This window comes from Phyllostomus hastatus, unplaced genomic scaffold (assembly GCF_019186645.2).
Source record: "Phyllostomus hastatus isolate PE091 unplaced genomic scaffold, TTU_PhHast_1.1 phas_contig_40, whole genome shotgun sequence".
Taxonomy (NCBI): domain Eukaryota; kingdom Metazoa; phylum Chordata; class Mammalia; order Chiroptera; family Phyllostomidae; genus Phyllostomus; species Phyllostomus hastatus.
In genome coordinates, this window is record NW_025333872.1 from 98,553,261 (window position 1) to 98,580,173 (window position 26,913).

The window sequence follows — 26,913 nt, forward strand, 5'->3', positions numbered from 1 at the left end:
GGGTGTCTGTCCCTGCGTCCGTCTGTCGCCTCCTGGTGTCCTTTACCCGCAAAGTCCTTCTAAGGGGAGGATAAGCGGCCTTCCCCCGCGACCCAGACTGGAAACACACATCCTGATTCGCTCTTGACCCTCCCGCAGGCTGGAGGGATTCGCTCCGGGCCGGGGGGCGGCCCCCACTGCGGCCGGTCTGCCTGGGCCACTGCTGAAGAAATGGACAAGCCCACGTGACACCCAGGCCCTGCCAACGGCCGTCCGCGTCTTTGTTCTGGAAACGACACTCGCCGGACGACGCCTCCCCCTGGCTCCCCGCCCCCCCACGGCTCTCCTTCTGCCTGGACCCTCCCCTGCGGGCTGGCCTCTGGCCCCGGCGGCGGGAGCAGCGCTCGGCCAGGCCGACGTGGTCTTCCTGTCCCATCATCACGCCCTCGACGTGCCGGTCACCCCCGCTCTCCTCCTCCTGGGCACGCCCCCTCCTCCAGGCTGCGGGCCACCACAGGGCTGGCCCCCTCCTTCCTCCCACTTGTGTGGCGGCACCTCGGCCCCCCACCCCGCCCGGCGGCAGGCCGGGCACTCAGCTGCTGGCACCTCCGCGCTCTCAGGGGCGTCTCCGCCGGCACGGTGACTGGAGACACCCCGGCAGGGCTCCCGTCGGTCCCTCTGCACCAGCGCCCCGCATCCCCCTGTCCCCCCTGCGTCCACGCCTCGGGCGTCTCTCTAAAGGCCCCCCGCCGGCACGTCCGGAGGACGGTCCGCACGCCCGCATCTTCCCCGGGACGGAAACCCGCCGCAAACCCACCAGCCCACGGGAACATTTCTGCCCCCCTTTCTTCGCCACGCCCCCCGATCTACAACATCCCGCAGACCCCACCCACCCCGTGCCCTCGGAGCGGCGCCCTGGGTGGGCTCTGCATTTCCCACTCGCCACCCAGGACGCGAGCCCGTGCAGACAGGGGCCGAGTCCTGGCCCTCACTGGGCTCCCGGGACAAGAGCCAGAGCAGCAGGCGGCGGGAGCCACGTCCCGTCTGCGGAGGAATGAGTGGTCCCGCCCCCCGGGCTGCTGCACTCAGCCGACCCGAGTCCTCTCCTGGTCCCGGGCAACGTCCGTGTGGTGTCCATGAACATACAGAGAAAGGCAGCTCAGAAGTTGTGTTTCCCCACCATAAAGCATGCCTCGACATGCCTTACATACAACATGCCTCGACATGCAAACGGATGCTTTCAAAGAGGGCCACCACCTGCTCCATGAACAAAACAGAGAAACACACGTGTGTTTTGCATTCAGGGAACTGTGCTTCCAAGGTTCTAACAGTCTGATTTCATAAAAAATGTTAAATAAAACAGGAATCTCTGGCTAGATCCTTTGTGCAGCCCTAGAGACTGTCGGATAAAAGTGATACAAGAATGATGGGTGGGGAAAGTGTCCTGGGCTGGCTGTGATCGGGACATACCTCGTCGTGTGAAATGACTCACTGGGCAGTGGCGTTAATCTAGAAGGTGTCTGACCTCATCTCAAAAAATAAAAGATAAAAAGAAAGTGTGTCAGTCACAGAAGTCCCCGAAAGTGGGAAAAAGAGAAAGCCAAGCCAGGCAGAAGTTTCGGAGAACTCTGTGTCTCTGGACGCTGTTCTACCACGGAGAACCCGCAGCTGTCCAGCCACAGCCGGCGTCCCCCCGCCTGCCCGGGGGGCCCTGCTCAGGACAGGCCCGAGGTCGGCCGGAGAAGGGCAGGACCCGCCAGGGGCGGAGTCCCCGGGCCCCACCCTGGTACCTGTGGCGTTGCAGGGGTCCAGGCCGCCTCCCGCCGGCTCATCCCTCATCTGCTCCCGGGCGCCGGTCCTGCAGCTCAGGCTCCGCACGGCGGCGGGTCCTCTGCTCACACTGTCCAGTGTGAAGGGGGGACAGCCGGCTGGAGAGAACAACAGGACACGGAGTTAATGTCGCCTCCCACTGAAACACCCACCGTGGTCGGGGGTCCCCCTGCAGTCCCGGAGAGACCCTTACGGACGCAGAACGGTGTGCCGGGGCTGCAGGTGGCCCTCCCTGGGGGGGGTGCACGCACCAGCCCACTCAGACACGGCTCCCAACGGCGGGTTCAGAGCCAGCACGCCAGGACCTCCCGTGCGCGAGGACACCTGCTTCAGACCCTGCCGGTGGGCGCTGGCCGCCGCCGTCGGGAGGGCTTTGGGGTCGGACCTGACACGGGAGATGTTTTAAGGGGCTTCAGGCCAGCCTGCACGGCCCCACCCCCCAACCAGACCTGACATGCTGACATGCAGGAATGGAGCGTGTGTGTGACCCTGGGGTGGCCGGGGGGTGGTGAGGGGACCGTGTGGGTGACGAGCAGGATGGACTCGCTCGTCCCGCACCATGCAGACCGCGCCCAGCTGCGCTGCACGCTCCTCAGAACAACCCAGGGGTCGCGCCACCGCCCTCGGCCCCTGTGGGTCTCAAGTGCGTTTCTGTGACACGGACACGTCCGGTGGGTGGGCTGCTTGGGGTTCAGTTCAGCCACTGGACATTACTTGTTTCTGCTATTCGCGTCCCAGCTGGACATGTAAAAACACCTCACTGGACAGTTTATGATGCGGCGCTTGAGCTCAGGAGACCGTCCGGCGGGTTGTCCTTGTCCCCTGCGGTGTCCCACCTCTCACCCCGTTGTAAGAGTTACGCGTCCTCCCTAGCGCCGGGCTGCGGCGAGGTGCCGGTCGCTCGGGCTAAGGAGGCGAGCAGGGCTGACACCCAGCCGGTTCGGCACACCACGTGGGCTGCCCGGGCGGCCTCTGCCTCAGGGCTCTGCAGAAAGGTGGGGGTGGGGGAGCAGCCCGTTCCTGGCGCCCCACTGACCACGTGGCTGGGCTGGGGGCAGCGCAGGGGCGGCGTCTGTGTTCACACACACACACATACACATTCATCCGTGCCCCCGGGTTGAGACGGGGTCACAGCCGGCCACTACTTCGTGCGTGCAGAATAATAACCCCTCCACCCTGGGTTGGGGGCCGAGCCCAGCCGGTCCCAGGAGACGCCCAGCCCACGAAGGCGGGGACGCACGGATCTCCCCCCACGGCCCCGAAGAACTCGCGCACCAGGCCGGGGAGTGCCCTGGGGAACACGGCCGACCTGGACAGTCGCGTCCCGCAACAGGGCGTGGCTGGGCGGGCTCCGCGGGGGTTCACTGGGGCGGCACCCGAGGTCCGATGCGACTGCTAAGGGGTGAGGCATTGAAATGCAGTTTGAGGAGGAACGAACGAAAGTTCCCGGCAGGAAATGGAAGACGGTCTCCAACCCCCTGCTCCGGCCCGGCCCTGAGGCGGCACTACGCTCTCTCTCACGGCCAAGGGCGGCCACGTGGAGTCGGAGTCGGCACGGTTGTTCGTAACCCGCCTGCGGATGAGAACGTCGTGCGGAACAGCGGTGCGTGGGACTTCTCAGGATTGAAACGAACCCAGTGGGGAGAGACATTATGGCTCATCATGCTGAAGGGCTCTCTAAGTCCCAGGGAGCGCGTCCGAGATGAACCGCGCCGCCTCACCGCTGGGGTTGGGTCCCGGCCCCGCGGCGTGGGGCAGGAGGGCCGCGTCCTGAGAGCCTCCATGCGCGGGTCACACCAGCTTCCCGGCGCCAGAGGTTTGTGATGGACGCGTCTCCACACTTCCCCGCGGCTCCCAAAGCCTCTGGGTCGGCCGTGCGGGGCCGGGCTGCACTGCCTCTCGGCCTGCAAGCACCGCACTGCTGGTTACCAGCGTCGAGGTGGAGGGTGCTTTGGCACACGGAGGAGACCCAAGACAACTTCCTGCGGACAGTGGACCCGAACTCCTCGGCTGCCCCGGAGAGCCTTTCCTCTCACCCCCGTTTCCTGTCTGTACGCTCAGTGCCGCTGAGGGGCTCGGACACCGTAGGGGGCTCCAGACCCTGCCCTGGGCCACGAGGAGTAAAACAGCGGTGGAATCCAGGTGCTGTGCCCGGTAAACAGTCGTGTTTGTGGGGAAAGTAAGCAGAACGGGGCGCACCGTCGCGGGTCGCCCTCAGACCTTTATCTGCACAGGAGGCCCCCGGGCCTTTGCCCCCGGGGGCCCGCAACCCCCGTTTGCAGGTTCACTGGCCAGCAGGTGCTGCCCACCGCACACGGTGCATGTGGCCCAGGAAGCAGCGCTGATATGTTCACCGAGAGGTGCTAAGGCTCTCACAGAATTCCCACAGCGGCTGCAAACGCCCTCCGAGAACTGCCTGGGGCCACCTGTCCCGTCCGGCTGCGAACTGGTGGGGTGGGGACTGCAGACTCCGTGACATCACTCTGGTTTCCAGACCTAGGGGGTCCAAGGTGACTTCTTTTTTTTTTTAAAGATTTTATTTATTTATTTTTAGAGAGGGAAGAGACAGAGAGAGAGAGAGAAACATCAATGTGCAGTTGCTGGGAGCCGTGGCCTGCAACCCAGGCATGTGCCCTGACTGGGAATCGAACCTGCGACACTTTGGTTCGCAGCCCGCGCTCAATCCACTGAGATATGCCGGCCAGGGCTCCCGGGTGACTTCTTACACGAGCACGAAACCACGGACTTGTGTGAGCAATCCCACCTGTGTTTCCCAAATACTGGCGTGGGGCAGAATAATTCCCATGAGAACGCCCGATAGTTCTGCCTGACGAACCCCACCTTGATCTCAGATAAGATTCACGGAAACCCGTTTCCCGGGCGTGTGTGCACGGTGACAGAGGAGGCAGCGTTGCCCTGTCGCCTCGCCATTGCCTGGGGACACGCGCAGGCGCCTCCCGGGAACCTGACCCCGCTCCATTCGCGGGCAGCCAGGACGCAGTGGGGGGGGGGGCTGATTTTAACTCGTGTTCACGCCCCATCAGTCCCGGGTGAGCCAAGACACTGGGCAGTCTGGAGGGCTCCTGCTGAGCACCCAACACATCAGAGTTAACATCAGTCAACCTCGGCAGGCAAAACAGCACAGCCTACTGATCTCACCAAAGTAAATTTCTTTCACGAGATTTGATCCAAAGTAAATACGTGTCTGTGTCGCCCCTCAGAAGCCTAATCCGGACAGCACTCCCGTTGGAACTCCACAACCCCCGTTTGCAGGTTCCTCTCAGTTCAATGGGAGCAAAAGGGGAGCACAGCCCCGGGCGGCCTCAGCTCCGGAGAATGAAGCTGGGGATCTGGCCTCGCCCTGGGGTCTCGGTGCCCCCCGGTCCAGCTGGGGGACCAGACAGACCCGCTGACGTCCCTGCAGCAGACAGCGGAGAGGCACCCTCCCGAGGGCCTGCAGGGTCAGGGGAGGCGGGCGCCCCCAGAGGACAGGCTGTGGAACGCTGCCCAGGGTCGTAATTACAGTTCTGAGGCCTACGGCAGACAACCCCAGTCACCCCTCGTCTCCCCTTTCCCGCCGTCCCCCGGCGATCTCTCCCCCTGGCGCTCTCGGCAGGTGGCGAGGGCACTTGTTACCCTCGTTGTCTAGCACAGGAAGCTCTCCGAGCCCTTGAGCCTCGAACCTGACATTCCTGCAGAAGCAGGGAGCTCCCCATCCTGCTGCACTGGAGGCCCCGCTCGCTCCCGCACAGCGGAGGGTTCGCTCGCGACACGCAGGCTGGAGTCGGAGAGCGGACTGACTGCGTGTCCTGCCGGTCAGGCTCCAGAGCGGCGTGAACCGGTCTCACGGGGACCCGACTGGAGCGTGGTCTGCGAGAGCCGCTCACAATCCCGCACCTTCGAGTGACCACTCAGAAGCAGCCGGGGATGCACGGGAGGGGGGGGGGGGCCTGGCCTGTCCCAGAGAAGCAGGTCGGGCAGGACCCGAAGCCCTCTCCCTCCGTCCCTCCGAGCGCTGTCACAGCCGCGTGCTGATGCTGATTAGCAGCCTCGGTGGGTTCCTTAAACAGTGTTGAGCCAACTCTGAAGGTGCTCGAACACACAGGAATGAAACGAAGGCTTGATTATTTCTCTGTGTTCCCTGGAGGTTAGTCTGTGAAGATTGTTTTATTCAAACAGTAAAACCTCTCTTGAGCGACGCCGGGGTGAAAAGGGACCTTATTTCACCGAGCCGCGCACCCCTCGAGTCACGCCAACTCTCCCAGAACCGGGACGGCCGGGGCTTCCCGGTGCTCCGGGTGAGAGCGTGCAGCGCGCAGCCCGTCGGCATCCGGAGGTGAACCGCTACGTAGGAGTCGGCTTCGTCCGTGTGCTCACGCGGGGCGGCACCCGGGGCGACTCCACGCTGGGCGGTCGCCCTGCAAAACCGGGGACTTGGTGCGAACTCACAGGTGAAGATGCCGCAGCTGCGAGAGGACGGTGAACGTCACGGGGTCCACGCCCCCCTTCCCCAGGGGCTCCGACGTGTCATCTAAGAAAACCTTCCCGCTCTCCTCGGGCCGTCTGGAGGCTCGGAGTGCCGTCCAGGGGAGGTGCCGCGAGAAGACGAGGACAGCGACCCGGACGCAGTGCCCGAGGGCGACGCGTCTGGTCCTCGCCGTGCTGGGCCGGAAGGCAAACAGCCGGGCGGCTAGAAGGACGGCAGCTGCAAGCCCGCGGGCCGTCTCGAGTCGCCCGGCCCAGAACGAGGAGCGTTTCTTTCTCATGAGGTCTGCGTGGGGTCCGTCCCACCTGTGGGTATGCCAAGTGTCATTTCGAAGTTCCCTCTGCCACGCCCACGGGGTCCCTGCCGTTCCTCTGAGGCCTGCCTCCTAGGGCCATCGCGGAAGTTTGCTCAGTGTCCGCGTTGGCTGGGAAACGGTGGCCGTCGAGCGAGGTTCCCCGACGTTGCCGATGAGGTGGGAAAAAGACGGCGGGAGAATCAGACAGTGGCGTCAAGGCAGGCGGACCCTGGAGGTCAGGAGATGGCCGACCACTCACCAGACAAGCCCCGATCCCGGGGCCACCTTTGTTCCGGAGCTGGGGCAGCCCCCCCACCCCCCGCCCCACCCCCCTCCAGGGATGCAGAAGACCCAGGCCTCAGAGGGGGCTCACTGAAGGTCATCTCCTTGTGGGGAGTCATGCTCGGGTGTCCTGAGACCTGCGCGCTCAGATGTGGGGGACTGGCTGCCTTCCACCCAACGGCTCATGGCTGTCCCTCCACTCGTTCTCCTCAACGTGGTCGCTGCCTTCTGTGCGACTGGGGACATCAGCCATGGGTACGTCTGTCCTTGGCAGTGCGGACGGAGGGCCCCCCGCCCCCGCCTGCCACCTCCCTCGCTCTCCCACGGCCCCCACATTCCTCTTCTGCTGCTTCCCACGGAGACGCACTCTTTCCTCGACGACCGGCCACCAAGACCGGTCCACTCTGCCAACCCCAGCTCCGTGCCGCCCTCTGCAAACGTCCAGCGTGGCTGTGTCTGTCCCTGTCAGGGGAAGGAGCTGGCCTCGGAGCTCAGGGGCTTTGAAGGGCCAGCCCGCCTGCACTCCACAGGGCAGTTAAATCGGTGTGGCCCACCTCCTCCGGGGAGCTCCCCGGGAGAGCACGGTCTCACCGCACCGGCTCTGTGTCTGCTGGGTTCGCAGACGCAAAGATGTATTACACTGCTGCACACGCAAGGCAGGGAAAGGAGACCCACAGAGCCACACGGATATAAAGGGTCAAGTTCAGGGTCTCACAGGGCACAGGCGGCAGCTCGTCCCACCAGACGTTTGCTTCCCGAGAGCTCGACTTCCCGGCTCTCGGAGGAAGGGGGTGGGGGGGAGAATACAGGACCTCCAGCCGCGCTGGGTTCTCCGAAGCAAGCAAGTAAATAAATTGAGAATTATTTTACCGAAATGAAAAACACTATAACCTTGGGGGAAATACATGGAGAAAACATTAAAAATTATTTTTCACCAGGGACAAGCATGGTGCTCAGCCGTTAAATGGAAATCTGCAAAATCTCGCCCCAGCCGCACGCGGGGCTGGTCTGACGGGCGAGCAGAACAAGCGCCCGCCGGGGGCCGCGAGCCCAGCGATGCCGGCGAGGCCTCAGAGCGGGAGTGGGCGGAGCAGGGGCTGGAGGCGGCTGCACGGGCTCGGTGGCTCCCCGCCAGGATGAAGTCTGGGCCGGTCATCGAGGCCGGTGCCCTGTAAGAGCAGGTGCCTAGACCCACTGACCCCCGGGGTCAGCTTCCCCGGGAAGGCCGGTCCCCTCCCCCCCGCCGTCAGGGCGGGGAGCGGGGGGGGGCAGCGCGGGACCATCCTTGCTGGGTTGAAGACGCAGGGGAGCACTTTACCAGGCCAGCTGCCCACCAGGGGGAAACAAGCTGAGATTTCCCTTGGAAAACTCCACTTCGCTGACCCCACTGGAGATGACAGGGAAGCTCCACCGTGTCCAATCTGCAAAAACTGCCTGGGGGCAGGTGGGCAGGTCGGCGGAGCAGGAGACACGCCACCCTGCCCGGAGGGAGTCCGAACGGAGAGTTTCTTACCGGGCACAGGAGCGGGGAGCCTGCTGAGGGAGCTTCCGCGCTTCCTTCCTCCCTCCTCCCACCCAGAATTTGTGCTGGGTGCCTGCCCGGGACGGGGCGCTCTTCCCAGCTGTGATGGCCACACACGGGACCCCACCCGGGCAACCTCACCTGGACGACTCCACCTGGATGACCCCACCAGGACGACCCCATGTGGACCAGCCCACCTGGACCACCCCACCTGGGCGGCCCCACCTGGGCGGCCCCGTCATGGGCCGGCTGAGGGCTGACTTCAGACAGAGGCCCTGGGCGCCCACCCAGCAGAGTGATTCGTACGGAGACTGAGAGGTGACACATTCCCTTCCCAGAATCACGTGCTCAAGTCGTAGCCAAATTGCACGTCTTGCCTTGATCCGGGCTCAGGAGCTGATGCCAGAGGTCGCCGCACAGAGCTTCCCGGCAAAGCCAGACAGCCCGGCGTGGGGCCCACCCGGCAGGGCACTCGGGGCCCCTCCGGGGACGTTTCCACAGGGCAGCGTGCAACCCCAGCCCCTTCTCCTCCTCTCCCTGAAAATGTCTCTTTCCCTCGCCTGGGTCCAGGAGGGGTCCCAGGGGAAAGCTGAGCCCTGATGGGCAGCTGGCCCAGTGCGGGGGAGGGGTCCCACAGGTGGGCCAGCGAGGTGGCCATTCCCCTAAGGCCAGAGCCGCAGTGGTGATTCAAGAACTCTGGATGTCTATGGAGATTTGGGCCCGAGGCCAGGAGCAAGGCGGCCGGAGAATCGGAGGTTATAAGAAATGAATCAGTCATGTACTTTCCTGTCCAGTCGCTTCACGGAAAACCCCCAGCACGTTTGTTTACTCAAAGAAGCAGGACTCGACTAATGCATGTTTCCAAAGACACACGGAGTCACTTTATCCTGCCCGGCTGCAGTTCGGCTCACACCACTGAAAAGACCGCCATCGAAAGCTTCTTCCTACGCCTGCAAAAGTGAGATTGCAGGAGAGAACAGAGGAAGGGACCACTGCCGTCTTCCCCCGACTTCCAGCTAGGCCTTGGTCTGCGGCTGAAAGCGAGGCAAGGGTCCCACCCACCGTGCGAGGAAGCCCCCACCCCCAACGCACGCGCCGTTCAGGGGATCCCCCGGCGGTGCCGCAGCAGGCAGGTCAGCAGGAAGGAGCTCTGGGAGCGAGATTCCCTCTGCGGCCTGCACCTGCCAGTCCGGCGCGTGCTCGGGCACAGCCGCGGCTCGGCCGCCCTGCTTCCCGCCATCCCTTCGTTCGGCTCCTCCTCCGCGCTGCGCCTCCCCAGCCGCTCCCGAGGCGGACACGCCCGCGCACGTTCCCCAGGGCGCGGGAGGGAGGGCGCGGCGCAGTCCCGCAGCGCCTAGCGCTGGCCCCGCCCACTTCTGGAGGGACCTGGGGTGCGGGGCATGGACCCCGCACAGAGATCAGCTTTCCCGCTCCACTGGGAGCTTGCCGGGAATTGTCTGCATCTGGAGAGCTGGGATGGTTCGGAGACAAAGCATCCACGTGCCATTCCCACAGCCAGTTTCCCCCCCTGCAGCACTGCCTCCCCCGCAGCGGGGGCGGAGTGGTCACGGTGAGAGCACCCGCAGAGCTGGGTGGCCGCCACGCCATGTCCAGGAAAAATGATATTTAAGTCATCCGTCAGAGAGCTGAGGTGGCTAAAATGTGTAAAATAGCCTGGAAGAAGAGACCACGTGCCCCAAAGGCACAGATGTCCCCGAAGGAAATGTAACCACTTCTGGGGCCAAAGGAAAGACATCCCGGGGGGGCAAGAGGTGGCCCCAGCCCCTCAGTGCTTGACACTCTGCTTTCTTCATTAGCCGCATTATATAAGAGCCATCGACACTTAACAAAGAGAGAAAGAATCATCACTTGAAATGAAGCCAATTAAAGAGAATTAGAAAAATGGATATATTTAAACCTTCCCAGTTAGAATCCAGTGTCAGCGACACTGAACATCAACCGCCTTCAGATGGAAAATCCCCCAACTACACGGAGATGTTTTTCACCCTCGTTTTATTCTCCAACTTACAGATATAAAGACATTTTTTAAAAAAACCAGAGTATTTGGATAAATCACTTAGAGCATTCTCAGATATGCAAAGAAAGCTGGAAATCTATTTTCAAAAAGAGTTGTGTTCGCAGGCATTTAAAGACAAAAGAGTGCAATAAAATTACAATCCCTCCCTGCTCCCACCACTGGGGGGAGGTAACCCAATCCTCAGCCGACCTGGGAGCCCAGACAGGCAGCCAGTGGGCCAGCCCCGGGGACCCAAGTGTCCTGGGGATCCTTCAGAGTCTCAACAAACCTTTGACTCCAACCTTTTTAAGGCACATGCACGGCGGGACCTACACAGCACGGATGGATGCCTTCAGAGCTGACCCTTTGTGAAGGGGAGAAGAAGTTGGAAAGTCCTCAAATCTGTTCTCAAATAACTACCGCTGCTGCGGACTGTTGGGCAGAAAAAAAAAAAAAAGCCCAGGTTGTGTGGAAGGGCGACCCAGACCAGCCTCAGACCGGCTGGTAGCGCCCCAGCCAGAGACCGCAGGGCAGTCTCCGCTGCTGGTGACAGAGGACGGTGTGTGCGGCCACACTGCGTGAAGGCAGCGGAGGCGCACGTTTCCTCAGTAAATACGCCAGCTGTGTGTGCGTGCCTCTTGGAAGACAGCACGAAGATGCGCTCCAGCGAAAAGATGACAAAAAGGCCCCAAACTCACCCCAAACTCAAGACAGGGTAACAAACAAACAAACAAACACACAAAACACTAGCAGGGAATCCCGAGACCCAGGGAACCCGGAGCTGAGGGAAAACCCGCCCAGTGTCCCCACCCCCTCCCGTCCTCTCTCTCGGGCTACGCTCAAAAGCTGCAGTTTTTTAGGTCATTCCATACCCCTGGTCCCTCTGTCAAGTAGGTCACCTCCTCTGAGACTCCGAGCGTTTTCTGCGTTAGCCTGCACCCCAGCATGTACACAGAAACGTAAGCAAATTTGTGACTGACAAAGATGACAACGACGCCAAACGGGGTACCCAGGTCACCTGGGGAACAGGCACCATCACACCCAGAAGCCCATGGAGTCCCTTCACGGAGACCCCGAGGCCGCCACTGCCCGGGGTCCTGGAGACAGAGGACTCGGGAGCAAGACCTGGCCTCCCGGAGCAAGGCACCGTAACGCAATGGGGAACCCGTGTGTGCCCCGTGGCGAGCGCCACTGAGGAGGGCCCGGTAGGGGAGGGGCGAGCCGTGCCAGGTGGGGCCGGAGCCCCTTTGCTAAGCGGGCGTCTGTGCAGATGTGGGGAGGGTCGAAGGAGGGCGCCCCGCGAACATCTGGGGAAGAGGGCTCGGGCAGCAGCATGCAGGGTGATGTCCAGCAGGAGCGTGCCCGGGTGCTGGAGGAGCAGCAGAGGCTACCGGGCTGGGGGACACGCGGCAGCGAGAAGGATGGCCCAAGTGTCGTGTTGGTGACGGGGGAGCCGGACAGTGAGGATGCTGCCGCCAGTACGCACCCAGTGGACACACAGAGCAGCCGGGTTGCGTTACAACGGTCTCAGCCAACCCGTGCCACGTCCCTGGGGCCGGCCTTCCACTGCGTCTCGTGAATACTGTCTACGGCCTCTCCCTGGGCCCCGATCCCGGGAACACCGCAGGCAGAGCGGGCGGCTCCACGCCCGCCCGCCACCGCCAACACTTCCGGTGGGAGCCCTGACGCTGCGCCTGTGCCGGCGTGGCCCGGGGCGGGGTCCTCGACCTTTCCGGGCCTCCGTTTCCCCCCCTGCGATGTGGGCCCTGCACGGCGCTGCTGCGAGGCTGTGCGTGCAGGCATCAGGCACCTAGCGCTGCGCCTGGGATGTGGGAAGCGCTCAGAGAGTTCGCTGCGCCGGGAGATGTGCAGAAAACTCAGGATGTTCTATTCTGTTTCTCCTGCTGCCGAGAGTCCACGGAAGATGTAGCCAAGTAAGCTCTCCACATTTTTGACAAGGACAAATACATGCCCGTGGGTCTCAGCATCTGTCTGGCAAACCCACACGATTATTAGCTGTCCGGGTGGAGTCTGGGCCACCAGGCACATCCGTGCTCTTCCAGGAGACGGTCACGGCCGCCCGGCCCCAGCTCGGGACGCCCCTCGAGGCGGCTGCCCCTCGCCACCAGGAAACAGCAAGCTCACCCTGCCCCCTGCTGTGGCCTCGGGGACCGTGAGGACAAGCAGTTTTCCCAGTGCAAGCGCTGGACCCGGCCGTCCGGGGGCGCCTCCCTGGGCTCTCCCACAAGTGCGTGCTGCCTCCTGCCTTCCCGTACAGGGGGTGTAGGGTTCCAGCGACGCCCAGTGGCGCCCTGGCAGTCTCTCGGATTTGGGGAGCTCCCTTACAGGAGTCGGTGGGTATAGTCGCTCTGCCCCCCTGGTTTCCGGTGACAGTGCTCGGGGCGCCCGGGGCCTGCTGCACATTCCAGAGTGTCACCACCAGCGGAAGCGACCTTGTCCCAGCAGTGGCGTGACCTCCGACGCCCAGCCCGGGGTCGTCGGCACTGCAGACGCGCTGGCTGCCTTCCTGCCACGGCTGCCCTCGGCGGCCCTGCCCTCGGCCCGCCACGGAAACGCCGCCGGCTGCGCCCGTCGAGACCGAGACACGAGACCCGGTCAAGCGAGAAGCCCTTGAAGAATATTCAGGATGGAGATGTATTTTCCTATGTGTCATTTTAGGTTAGAGAACAGCTCTTGGGGCTGGAAAACAGGGGCAAGCCCCCCGACGCCACGGGCTGCCCTGGGTGAACGCGTCCGAGGTGCACTCCGAGACGGGCTTCCGAGTCGCCCAGGTCGGGCGGCCAGGCCTTGGCTCCCACTACCCCACTCTCCTCCCGACAGCGCCCCCCCCCGGCCCTGCAGAGGGGCTGTCGGGATAAATGGCAGCGTCTGTAAAGTGCGGGGAGCTCTCTGCACAAAGAAGCGGGGAGCAGAATGGAACATTAGCACATTATTATTCCCACAAAGAGTGGGCGGAATGGCAAAGAGACACCGTGTCAGAGATGTAAGGAAGCTTGAAAGTCTGAGCCTTTAAAAGGCTCAGATTATTAAAACACCCAGTTGTTTGACAGGAGAAAATTAAACTGTTCTCTCGTCTCAAAAGGTACAATGCTCCTCTTTCACTCACTGCACCCCACGGTCTCTCTCTTCCTGCACCAAACTTTCTCTGAAGTCAAGAAAGTTCCACGTCGGAGAGACTGCTGTGCAGATACTCCCTGAAAAGACAACCCGGTTGCAGGGGACCATTCTGCGAGGCGTGGGCCCAGCTCCCAGGGGAGAGGAGGGACCAATGCACAGCACCCACGCCCACGGGTAGGTTCTCCCGTGGGGAGTCAGGCCTGCCATGTGCCTAGGCCACTTGGAGTCCTGCTTTTGCTAAAACTCCCTCACCCTGAGTTGAGATAGCAAACATTTACTGCAAAGTAACTTCCTCAAATCCATGCTAAACCTTCCAAGAAGGAGTGTAACTGGTTCGACCACTTTTGCCCTTTCGTTTGCAAATATCCCTCTTCTGTGATGTGATTAGCGGCATTGGCTCCTTTGTTTTCTGTAAAAGGGAACCACCTAAAGCGAACCTGTGCATAGTTAACGAGGTCCTTCTTGTAATGTGCCCAAAAAGACAAGAAAAGCTCATCAAAGCAAGGGCTGAGGCTTTTGGCTCCTCTTAAGAGAAGAGGCACCCACCCTTTTTCTCCACAGGACTCGGTAGTTCGTGTGAATTTCTTTTGTTTCAGCTACAACGCTGTAGGGTGCCGTGGACCCCACTAGCCGGGGTCCGTGACACCCAGTCCCGGAGGACAAAGAAACGGTGACTTGTTCACAGCAGCACCTACAGTCCCGAAGAGACACAGGATCCAGGGTGCAACCCCCACATCCAGCCACACGCCCTCCCCCCCCGTGCGTGGGTGCGGCGTGAGGCTCTGGGTCCCTGCCAGCTGGGGAGAGGAGCTCACCGTGCGAGACGGGTGTGAGCTCAGGGCCAGGACTCTTTGGGGGCGGCCTCCTGACGGAGAAAGGGGGCCGGGAGGACCCAGCCTCCGGGAAAGGCCGTCCGCGCGGCCGGCGGCCCCACCCACTCAGTCACACGAGAGGCCTCCCGGGTGGGACCGCGTGGCAGCGGCACCTCGAGTGGGTCTGGGGTCTGAACGGGCACTCCCGGGGGACCCGCCCGCTGGGGTGCATCAGCCCTGAGGACGGGACACCCACAGGGAGGTGACACTCCCAGGCCGCCTGCCCTAAATAAGAGCAAACCCACCCGGAGGGGCGTTGCCGCCACCTGAGCCAACCGGCTTCCCACCCAGAACGGCCGCACAGCAACAGTGACCGAACAGGAGGGACCACGCCAAGATTCACGGTCCCCAGACGTCGGACGCTCGAGCCAGAGAAACTACTGGTCCGTTCGAAATTCTTAGGTTTACTTATGTTTTTAGTGATTTACTTTTTGAAAAAAGTCTGCAGAGCACGACCTCCAAATTTACAGGATCACAGACCACGGACAAGGGCTCTTCCTACAGGTTCCGTGTCAGTTTGTCACCCGCAAACACCACACCCTGGGGCGGCGGCTGCGCCACCCGGCGCCGGGCGGCAGCGAGGCTGCAGGACGGCCGGAGCAGGCCCCTGCGGCGGAGCGGTCCGGGCTGTGACAGCCACCGCCGCATCTGCCGCGTGTTCGGTGGCAGCTTCTCCCCGTGAGTCATCTTACTCGAGGGTCACGTTTGTCAGTGTCATCCATCTCAGGTGTAAAGCAGAAAACCACCGAGACACAGAGAGTCACGTCACACACCTCGGTCGGAACCCGTCTGTGAGCCGTCCAAACCTGCACCGACTTCTCGCCGCCCCGGCGCCTCCCCCCCCCGTCCCCTGCCCCCCGCACTCAGAACCGAAAACACCGCCCTGCCCCCGCTGCCCTACGACACTGCACCGCCCACATCCAGCCAGTGCCTCCTCTCCTGGTCCTTCCCGAGTCCCACGTCACTGCGTCATTGTGGCGGTGACACCTGAGTGGGGCTCAGCAGTGACCCGGTCCCAGGAAGGAAGGCCGCTGCGCAGAGTGAGAAGGTCGCCCATGAGCGAGGGTGTCCTGGCCCAGACCCAGCCCGTCCGACTGTGAGCCCCCGCCCACCCCCGTTAGCGACGCCTGGAGGGCCCACGCCGGGGCCCTCGCCCAGCAGCCCGGCCACGGCGCCTTGCCTCTGGCTGCCGACCACCCTCTGTCAGCTCCGAGACATGGGAGTCCGGTGTGTCCCATGACGCCGGCCGTCGCGGCCAGGACGCCCACCTCTGGTTGCTGGACGGGGCCTCGGGCAGGCGAGCGGCTCCTGGCTCCTGTCCGTCCGTGTCTGCCCGGCCTCTGACCTGTGCCGACCGCCGCTTGTCCCACACGCCGGCAGGGCTGCACTTCTCTGCTTCTGTGTCCTGGTCTGACATAGCATGTCCCGTCGGCAGTGCCACACGCGTGTCCGCGGGCACTGCCGGTGTTCAACGGGGAACTTGAAACATGCAAAAGGAGTCACTTGCATTATTGGCAAGGGGGATTTCACACTGTCGTGTGTGCAGATGAGATCCCTAACTACACAGAACCCACGGAGACACAAGGACGGGTTGCTGGGATGAGTTCAAGTTTGCCGGAGAGAAGACCAACTGCCTCCTGCCAGCTGGTAACAACTAGGTAGCAAATGCGGTTCAAACAACGGGCTATTCTGAGAGCAGCTAATTGCAGAGTCGCTCGTCCTAAGTCTAATAAAAAGTACTAATTATCCTTAAACAGAAAATTACTGCACTATAGGAAAAGATCCTTAAAACGCGTGACTACACGGAGTGATACGATACGGACGAGACGGGCGGGCCCGTGTGAGGAAGACCTGGGTCCTCCCCGAAATTGACCCGAAAGTCCCGTGAACTCCGACCCGGCTCCCCAGGGGGCTTTCGGGGACCTGGAGTCCACCATGGCTGGGGGAGTGCGAGGAAGGCCCAGACGCCGAGAGCATCCTGAGGAGGGGACGTCGGCACGGGCCGTCCCTGCAGTCGAGGCTTACTCTCTCTCACCAGCGGCGACCTCGACAATGAGGTGGATGCGCAGAAACGACGGGCCGTCCACGGGGGCGAGACGGGACCTAGAAACAGGCGCACACCTCAGCGGAAATTAAACTGTGACCTAAGTCCCGCATATTTTTAAATCAACAAGGCTGGAGCGGTTGCTTTTTCCATCTTGAGCAAAATAGAAATCGGCTCCCTACCTTGTGCCATAGACAAAAATCAGTGCAGGTGGGGAAAAAACCTTTATAGAAAAAGGAGACTTGGCAATGCTTAGAAGAAAATTTGGGGGAATATCTCTAGGTTCTGGGAGCACAGATCTTAAGAGGAGTAATTGACAAAAGGGAGAACGTCAAAGCAAAAAAAACTTCTGTCCATACATAAAAAGGAAATAAACAGAACCTAACAAGACACCAATGGCTAGACAATGCTTATGAGTAGAAACAGAAACAGAAAACAGAACTAGAAATGAGAAAGTATCTAGAATGTTGAAGAACCCCACATCGACTGGGGAAAACGTCAAAAACCAGATTGTAAAAATGAGCAAAAGAAATGATCAAAAAGCAAACACTCCCTGAGCACACGAATGTGTTTAAATCCTTGGTCATAAGAACGTCACAGTTAGGGCCGCCACGCACTGCTTCCCACACGGCAGACGGCTGGGAAACTAAAGCGCCCCCGGGCTGGGGAGAACATAGGACCACCTGCACTCGGTCAGATGACGTCGGAGGCAGTGTGTGTGTGACCACCGCTGGCAAGTCTGAAGGTGCGCCTACTGTGTGGCCTGGGTCACCGACCCATCTGCGACAATTCTCATGTGCAAGCACAAGGAGGCAGGTATCAAAAACAGAGCATTTTATAGTAAAAAACTAGAAGCACCTAAATGCCCCTCACAGTGCAACCCCGCCAATGAGCGGAAGCCTGTCCGTGCGGCAGAACCTCCTGGAACCCGGAAAACTGGACGAGCCAGAGCTGGATGTCAGCGTGTGAAGAGGGCAAGGGGCGGACTCGTCACGAGACTGCTGGGGTGCGGTTTTTCACTTTGCAAAGAAACCCCAAGTGTTGCTCAGATCTGTGTCCTACGTCGTGAAGGTTTCGGGACGTGCTGAGAATGACAAACAGCAACTCGAGGACAGTGGTTTCCCAGGGTGCAGCGAAAGGCCGGGAGACCAGGGTGGGGGGTCACACACAGGGAGGGGTCTTAAGCTGGGTGGCGTGGCACAGATGTTTGTTACACTGTTCTTTCTTTTGTTTTGTGTGCCAGAGCCAGTGGGCAACGCATCCATGACGGTGACACGTGCACATGTGCACACGTGTGTGGGTGTTCTGTGGGCGGGGCCCAGGAACCTGCACTTCCGGTGGGCGGCCAGGAGCCAGAGCGAGGGGCGACCTGGGAGCACCCGGGTCTCTGAAGACGTCTTAGCCTGACGAACGAGAGACCCTGGAGCCCCCCCCTCCGCCGGGGACACATTCCAAGCGCCCCCCCCCCCCGCGGTGGAGGCCTCCCACTGACGCCAGTGTTCCCGTAGTAGGTGTCGTCCTAGACATACACACCTGCGGTACAGATTAATTCACAAACTAGGCGCAGTAAGAGATGATCAGCAGCAACCAATAACGAGATGGAGCCCCGTAGCCACGTCCTGTGACAGAAGTTACGTGGATGCGGCCTCACCCTCGCGCTTGCCGACATCCAATCAGGTAACGACCACGCCCGCTCCGTGAGTGACCGGCCGGCGGCCCCAGCCAGCAGGGAGACCCTGGACCAAGGGATGACTCGCGTCCCTCCCGGACAGGACCGCGTGGGGAGGCACGAGATTTCGTCACCCTACCGAGAATGCCACAGCATCTCAAATGTACGAACTGTTTGTTTCCGGAACTTTCAGCATGCTGGTCTGCAGTCGACTGTGGGGACCTGCAAGTGGGGGGAGCGAGGATGAGCTTCGGGGGGGGGGGGGTGACTGTGTTCACGATGACCCAAGAGACACCGGCGTCGGAACGAACATACACGCAGCGGCACACACCGTAACGTGTGTGGGGGTGGAGGTCAGGGCAGTTTCGCACTGTGTGGGGTGGACTCACTCATCCACACAAGGTGCAGCCAGGGACTCTGGGAACAGGGTGTCGGCCGGAGTGGGCCCAGGCTGCGCCCACGGCGGGTTGCATGCCTCCACGACCGACGCCTGAGGAAATGGGACCCTGCGGGAGGGGCCGTTCCCGCAGACACCTGCACTGGCGGGGGCTTGCATTAGAGAATCAGCGCGTTTCTTCCTTCCTCCCACCGATGTTCCCTAGGGAACCAGGGCGGGGGCGGGGGCGGGGGCGGAGTGCGGGGCGCAGGCCCTGGGGTCCCTGTGCCGGAACAGCAGCCGGCTGGCCCCCGCCTGGGGCAGGAAGGGCGGTTCCAGGCAGGGGGCCCGTCGCCGGGCAGACTGTACGCGATATAAGAAAACGCAGCTGCCTGCCAGGTGATCCAAGTGTTTGAGTGCCATCTTTCAAAACAAGAACGTGCAGGGAAGACTGATGCGGTTTAGAGGAGTCTGAGTCTTTGGCGTACCTGTGACATCTACCGTGAGCCCTTCAGAAGCTCTGTGTGTTTCCGGAACGTGCTGATAAATTGCCTGCAAGGATTTTCCCTTTCAAGGTGCTTCCTTAAAAACTGTGTGTTTTTAAAAACAAATATGAAATGCAAAAGTTTCTTTTACCTCATTACACATCTTGCTTCTGATATTTTCAGTTCGTCCCTCCTGATGAGAATGTGCTATATAATAATTACATCAAATTTGAACATTTATAAAATTTTACAGGAAAAAAGGAACCAGCACAAAAGCACAACCCAGGGAAAGTGGCTGATTCTTCTGGGTAGGTGCTCAGCGTCCTTTGCTTTAAAATAAATGTTTAAAAATGTTTAAATTACTTCTCGTCTAATCAGTTAAACTTTAAGAATTAACATCGTTCCTAAGTTATCAAAGAAACCGGCTTCCAGCTGGAGGGGTCGGACTAAGCACACGCGTGTTCGTCCCGACTCGCTCACGAGACCACAGTGCACCCGCAGACATGCACGAGGGGCCTGCGACGCGTCCAGGACAGTTGGGAATGTCCCCTTCGCGTTTGCCCGATCTTCGCGCCGGCCCTGCGGAGTGGCGCCGATACCATACCCACTTTACAGATGAGGAAACTGAGGTACGACCACAGCGCCGGCCAGGGCAGGAGCTGACCTCAGGACGCAGGCAATCAGACTCAAGGGTCTGTGTTCTCCGTGGTAAGACAGGAAAGTATGATTGTCTTAAGGTCTGAGGCAAATGAACCCAGAGCGTCAGAAAGAACCACCAAAAGGGACCATCAGCATATGAGAGAGTTCAGCAAATTTCCCAAAGGCGGAAAGGCGATGAGCCTGCTGGTGGATAGGCCTTCGTGGCCGTGGCCATGTAGCGTGGGCCGAGTTCTCCGGGGCCCAGGCCGAGAGCCCGCGGGTTAGGCAGGGGCGGGGGTGGGGGGTTACTGAAAGGTGGACAGATCGGCCCCTTTACCCCCCTGCCCACCCGCCCTCCTGAGGGAACCCACCTGGCCTGACAGAGCGGAGCGGGGCGGAGACATGGAGCCCCCACGGGGCACCCTCGAGAGAGCGGGAGCGCTCTGGCGCCCGGGCTCCATCCCTTCCCCACTGGCCCCCCAGCAGCCAGCGGCCCCACTCCGGGCTCACTCACCCCAGGTAGGTCACCCAGCAGAACCCCGCCCACCTCCACCCGCCTTCCACGGAACCCCCCACAACCGCCTGCCCGCCTGGAGAGCCAGCCCGGCGGGAGGCAGACCCGCCAGCCCGGCGGTGCTCGGCCGAGCCAGGCTCCTGGGGAGGGGAAGACCCCGGGCCTCCTCCCTACACAGAGGAGCGTGGGCCCCCAGGGCCGTCAGCAGTTCACTGTCAGTCCCACTCGGTTCCTGCAGCCGGGAACGGGGAGGAGGTCTGGGCGGCTCTTGCCCTGGAGACGGACACACGGACCGTTGGGAAGTACTAAGTGTGCCCTGGCTGGCGTAGCTCAGTGGACTGAGCGCAGGCTGCGAACCAAAACATCACAGGTTCGATTCCCAGTCAGGGCACATGCCTGGGTTGCAGGCCATGACCCCCAGCAACCGCACATGGATGTTTCTCTCTCTGTCTCTCTCTCTCCCTCCCTTCCCTCTCTAAAAATAAATAAATCAAATCTTAAAAATATATATATATTCTTCAGGAATACATTTTTAAAAATAAATTAAAAATAAAATAAAATATGAACATGAGCTCCAAGGACTAAAATACAGTTTTCCGTAGAAACACCCGTATTTGAAGTTGTACAAAGACTGTGTCCTCATAAAACTATGGGCAGTCAGTAACAAGTGTAGTTTGCCAATAAAAACTCACGGCCATCTTAGAAGACTCGTTTTCTTAGAGCCTTTATTAACGAGAATCCACTTCAGGGGGGGGAAGAAGGTTTTTAAAATGACGTGAGTTACCAAGTCAGGCCAGACTGCCACAGCACAGCCCCCTGCCTGTGGCCGTCTCCGGCCTCTGAGAACGGGGGTCGGGGAGCATCTGACAGGTGCGGTTGGTGTTCCCATTCCTCAGTCAGCGAGGGGTGAGGGTCCTCCTGTATGTTTCAATGTGCACTCATGGCCACTCAGAATAACTACCCTATTTTCTCACAAGTCACTTCCTAGTGCGAAATGTTATGTAGGCATTGCTAATAGGAATAAAAAAAGCACTCTGTGAAACCATGCGCATAAAACAGCCATAAAGGGTGAAAGTGAGGAACCTTACTGACAAACGGCCAACACAGGCCAGCCGTTCCTACAACGGGGCGTGTCTCCAGAGGCACCGCCGTAAGAAACGACCCTCAAAAGAGCATCTTCCAATACAGGAAGCTTAGGGGCTTGCACAGAAGTTCACGTGCTCCCTTCCCCGGCAGGGAGCCTCCCAGGAGCCCCTTCTCCCTGCGGGCAGCGATGGCGGACCGCCCCGGGCCGTCGACCAGAGCCGAGTGAGGGCCCAAGGCCCGGAACCCGGGCTGACCTGCTTGCATTTCGTTGCTCATTTATTTTTCCTGCAGCAGAAACGAAGCGTTAAGTCCCCATGTCACGCTCAGTCCCTGACGCCACTGGACAGGATCTGCACTGATTTGGTCAAAGCTGCGTGTCAGGGGCGGGGGAGTCTCCATCGTCCAGTTAAAGGTGCCCAGACCCAGGGGGGTGAGTGCCCGGGCCACCGGACACCTGGCTGGTGAGGCTTCTGCACCCGGGTGGGCCTGCACCCGGGTGGGCCTGCACGGCACGGAGGTCCGGGGCCTGCTGCCCCCACACGCCAGTCCCGGAGCTCTCACTGGTAGCTTCGGGGAATGACTTAATTGCATCAAACTTCTTTTCTTAGCTGTAAATCGGGGATATAAAACTTACTCATACAAGTAGTGCACGTGGAGATATATATATATATTCCACCCACCGAAGTAGAAACACTAAATGCCCACTGAAAACACTCGTGTGACGCCCCCCCGTTCTAACAGCAACGGTCGGTTGGGAGCGGGAGGAGGACGAGCGGCCGCCTCGGGTGTCGTCTCCCCAAGCAGAAGGACACAGCCCCCCGTCCCCTCTGTCCACTCTGGGTGAGGCCCCACCGGGGGCAGGGCGAAGCAGAAGTAAAGCTCCACCGGTGTTTTCTCTTTCAGTTAAACTCCCCTGAGGAAGCAGCCATGCCCTCCACGCACAGAACCCCCGACGTAAAACGAAACAGCAGTGGACACGAACGCGGGTGGCAGCTGACCGCCCCGCCCCCCAGGGGCGGACCTGACATCGGGGGACTGAGCCCGAACCCCACCCCCGTGCTTCGCTGACAGCACCTGCGATCCCACGGAAGACCGCCCCGGCGTCGGCACTGCACAGTGGCTCCTGACGCCCAGCGCGCTGTGAGCCAGCACTCACCAGCCTCAACCCCACGGTGCCCAGCGGGACTGTGGATAATCAGACTTGTGAAACCACCCCGCCCCGGGGAAGCAGCCGGGGGGCCTCGGAGGCACAGTCCGCCCTGAAACCCGGGCTTCTCGGAGGCCGGCTCTCTCTGCTGGTCACTCGCCCGTCACTCAGAAACAGCACCGTGAGCCCCGCTCGTTTCCGTAACTCACGCACAGTGAGCAGGGCGACTGTCTCACCGTGAAGGGACCTGCGAGGCTGACCCTTCCCTAGGAATTTGGAAGACAGACAGTGGTGCACACCAGGGAGGAGGGGTTTGGCGTCGGAAGGCCGAACAGGGAAAGAATCGGGCGAGGAGGCTCCCAGAAGAGGCGACAGGGAACGGGTAAGCACAGCGCCCATGGGAGAGAGGTTGGACAGTGGACACGGGGACCGGGCCAGGCATCAGGACGGAGGATCCCGGGGTCGCGTCACTCAGGAGCAGGGCTGGCGATGAGACCCACACCCCACGGTCCCGAGAAGTCTGGGAGAAGAGCGGAGACACGTACGTGGGCAGATGTGCCTGGAGCCCCTTGGCCCACAATTCTCCTTCTGCCGCCGACTCCGCCTGGGGACTCGGAGGGCTGGGCCCACAGAGGCCGCGTCCAGGAGGGGCACGTGACCTTGGCTTCACACAGACTCAGCCCTGAACGGAACGCAGGTGACGCAGACAGCAGCAGATGAGCCAGACCCTGGGGGAACCCAACGATATTGTGTGACGACAAGGGAATGCTGGAAATGGAGGAACGCCATTGCACAGTCGCCCAAGTCTGGACGCGCCCGAGGGCCCACCAGCAGGCAGACGCGTGGACGAAACAGCTGCGGCCATGCACGCAATGGCAAGCGGCCCGGAGGTAAGAAGGAAGGAGCTCCTGCCCTTTGCAACGGCGGGGACGGACCTGCGGACGATTACCCCAGGTGAAGCAGCCGGACGCAGAGGGACAAGGGCCACACGGCCTCACCCACGCGCAGAATCTAGTGCACAAACCGAACTGACAAGCCAGCAGAAACAGGGGCCTGGATGCGTGGACAGCCAGACAGATGTCACGGGGCGGGGGAGGGGGACTGGGTGAAGGAAGAGCAAGGGGCTGTCTGAGGCACTCGCAGGCACTGCCTGTGGCCGCAGACGCTACTGCGTGCAGGCCCGGCGGGCGGGGACCGGGCCGAGGTGGGAGGGGTGCGGGGGGGGGGGGGGCAATGGGGACATCTGGGAGCGTGTCCACGACAACAAAGTTTTTAAAACTTTCAGCAGGAAAAGGCTCGGGCAGGTGGCTCGGGAAGACAGAGGTGCCAGACGCACCTTCCTCCGGCGGCTCCCCTGCATGAAAAAGGGTTTAGTTCCTTTTCGAGAAGGTTATGCATTGATGCTCAAATATTCTAAAAACTGTAAGTCGTGCATGAACAGTGCGCGTCTCCCCAGTGCCCCCCACCCTCCACGCCCACCCCCATCCCCCGGGCAGCTCAGCACACACCAGAAAGCAGGGCTAGCCGCTCCCCCAGCCGCGCCCACACGAAGTCCGGCACCTCCTGTCCCCCTCCTGATGACGCAGCCCGAGACCCTCCCCCGTCGGTGCCGGGCGCGGCTCTCTGTGTCCCCGAGCGCGAGGGCGGGCGGGCGGACAGACGGACCCAGCAGGCTGCAAGCAGCCCCACATCCCCACATCGGCGGGCTTTCAGGCGGCTGCTCCCTCGTGCTGCTGCGGAACATGCCTCAGCGACTGTGCCCGTGCCGCAGGTGGCTCTGGGCTGGTCACGTCTCCCGGATGGTGACAGATGTCCCCAGACCGCTCGCCGTCGGCCACCTCTGTTCTCCCGGCCCTCCCCGCAGAGCCCAGCGCGTGCTGTCTGGGACCCGGGCTGGTCTGCGGACCCCTGTGAACACCGGCACCTCCGAGGGGGAGGCGGCCCCCTTCCTGTGCTCGGGGTCGCCGTTGGTCGGCTGTTTTCCCGTGAACTCGACCTCCGCGTCCTCTGCGGCCACCTCCCGCTTCCTGTGAAGAAGATGCAGGTCTCTCTCCTGTCGACTTGCGGGAGCTGCGGTGTGAGCCGCTAGTGGCGTTTGAAAGTTTTTCTCCCTTGCTGTGAGCTGCCGTTCTTGGTGAGCCGTGCAAGTTTCTTTTCAAGCAGCGTTCAGCACATCCACTTGGCCTTTCGTGGCTTCGGAATTTTGAAATACAATGAGAGAGGCTATGGCTCTGCTGAGTTTATAAGAGAATGCCCACGTGGCCTCTCGTATGTGTATCCCCTCAGTTTGTAAATGTAACTCTCTTACCCATCGGGAACGAACCCCGGGGTCCTCCTGCAGGACCTGCTGTGGTCCCGCCCTGAGTGCGTCTGCCCCGTGCCTGCGCCCCCCGGCTCTGATCACCGTGGTCTGATGAAACGCTTCGGTGTCTGGCACAGCAATTTTCAATTTATTTATCTTGCCAAGTGACCTTTCGAAACACCTGGTCTCATTAAAATAATTTTCATGTGTTTATCGGAATGACTTAGGGAGAATTACCAACTTCACAACGGTGACTTATTTTCCCTAAGAGCAGGCCGGATTCATCCTGATTTCTAATATTTTTTAGTACATCTTGATAAATTTTCCGGCTTATCTGTGGCTGTCCAGGGGCGACGGTCTGTGAAAATGGCAGCAAGGGGAAGTGTCACGGGCCCCGGCCCTTGAGTGAGCGTGTTCTCCCCCAGGACGGCCGTCTCCACAGCAAGCAGAAGGTTGTGACAGGTGCCCAATTGCATCAGTTTCACTTGAGATCAAACAGCTAATACGAGGCCTCGTGTTTTCCCGGCCTGGCCTTCCAACAACGCCCCCAGGACGAGGAGGGCTGCGGCTCACAGGGGGCTGGCACCCGCACCCCGGCTGCAGGCCCGGCCTGTTCCGAGTCTGCGCACTCCGTCGTTCCGAAGGGGCGCGTCGTCCTGCACCTCGGAGGTTCCGTCCTCCTCTCCTTGCCCCGTCGTGAGGTCTTGAAAAACATGCATTTCCTTACAGGGGAAGAAAATGGTATCTGGACAACAGTCATAAAGTAGAATCAAGATTATTTTCATCTGGCTGTTCCCCACGTCACACATGAGGAAACTGAGGCCCAGGACCCCTGGGCTGGTGAGGAGAGAGCGGGACCCGCAGGCTGTCCCGCAGTTGCGGGACAGACGGCAGGCCGGGGCGGACAGATGGCAGGCTGGGGAGGGCTGTCGGGGGCGGCCCCAGGCGCCTCTCGGGTCTGGCTGGGGCTGGAGCGCTTGGGGGGCTCTGAGCTCTCCCCGGAGGCTGAGCTGTTAGCTAGTTTGAAAAATTCTATTCTACCACCTAGAAAGCAAAGATCATATTAGCACTTCCCTCACAGGCACCCAAGCAGTGAGAGATATTATTAAAACCGATCTAGAAGACCACGCTGGCTCTAATACATTCTAGCGTTAAAAATCTGTTCGCCGAAGAATCTGACACGGCAGACGGGGCAATGCTGCCCCGATTATTTTCCCTCTTGGAAAAATCGATGGAGTTTAGGTGCAGCCTCGGTCAGATCCTGGCATGATTAATTTAAACAATGAAGCAAATCGTTGAAATTTTTTTTTATTTTTAAATATCGAATGCAGTGCTCTAAAACATTTCCTCTGAAAGCACAAGAAAATATTCTGGAGGACCGAGTCGGTGAGCCGTCCACCAGTAAATAAACAAGAGCAAACCCTTCCTCATTTCGGACAGCTGGTGTCTGCCACCTGGCGCGTCCCCCGCCCCCTCAGGGGGGCTGCCCCCCACAAACGCCGTGTGGGGGGCAGAGGGACGTGAGCGACCTGTGTGCCGGAAGCCGGGAACGTGCCAGCCGGCCGCCGACAGCCCCAGCGGCAGGAGCCACGGGCGGGGGGCGCGTTTGCAGCGGCTCCTGCGTGTGCACCCTGCGCAGGCCTGCCGCGGACGGCCGCCGGCTCCCGCCCACCAGCAACAAGGGCGTGAGCCTGGGCTGAGCAGGCTCTCCCGGATGGAGAAAGAGTGACTCACACACGGCGGTGCTCCGCCCTGTGTCGCGGCCGAGGGGTGTCCCACAGCGTACACCTGCGTCCCCCGCCTTCTCCATCCAGTCCTCTGTCGAAGGGCGCTCGGGGTGCGGCCCCGTCCCGGCCGCCGTGAGTGACGCTGCCGTGAACACGGGGCTGCGTGCATCTGTGGGGGAGTGTCCTCGGGTCTGGGGAGGGGACGCCCAGGGGAGGGGCGGCCAGGTGGGCGGTCGCTGTATCCTGAATTCTGGAGGAACCTCCAGATGTCTCCATGGCGGCCGCTCCAGTCCACAGTCCCACCAGCCGGAGACCACCATGCTCAGAGGAACCCGTCAGTCAGAGAAAGCTAAGAACCACGTGGTTTCACTCACGCGTGGAACACAGAGCTGAGACTCGTACACCCAGACAGCAGTGTGGGGGTCCCCAGAGGGAACGGGGTACACCCAGACTGCAGTGTGGGGTCCCCAGAGGGAAGGGGTACACCCAGACAGCAGTGTGGG

General features: G+C 61.0%; 1 protein-coding gene across 1 annotated transcript in view; it reads right to left on the minus strand.

Moving 5' to 3' along the window:
• The window catches only part of PDE10A (phosphodiesterase 10A), a 327,948-nt gene that overhangs the window by 203,685 nt on the left and 97,350 nt on the right, over positions 1-26,913 (minus strand). Inside the window, exon 2 of the mRNA XM_045844196.1 lies at positions 1,770-1,907. Coding sequence (XP_045700152.1) covers positions 1,770-1,818 — 49 coding nt within the window. The 5' untranslated portion in view covers positions 1,819-1,907. The remainder of the gene's footprint in view (positions 1-1,769; positions 1,908-26,913) is intronic.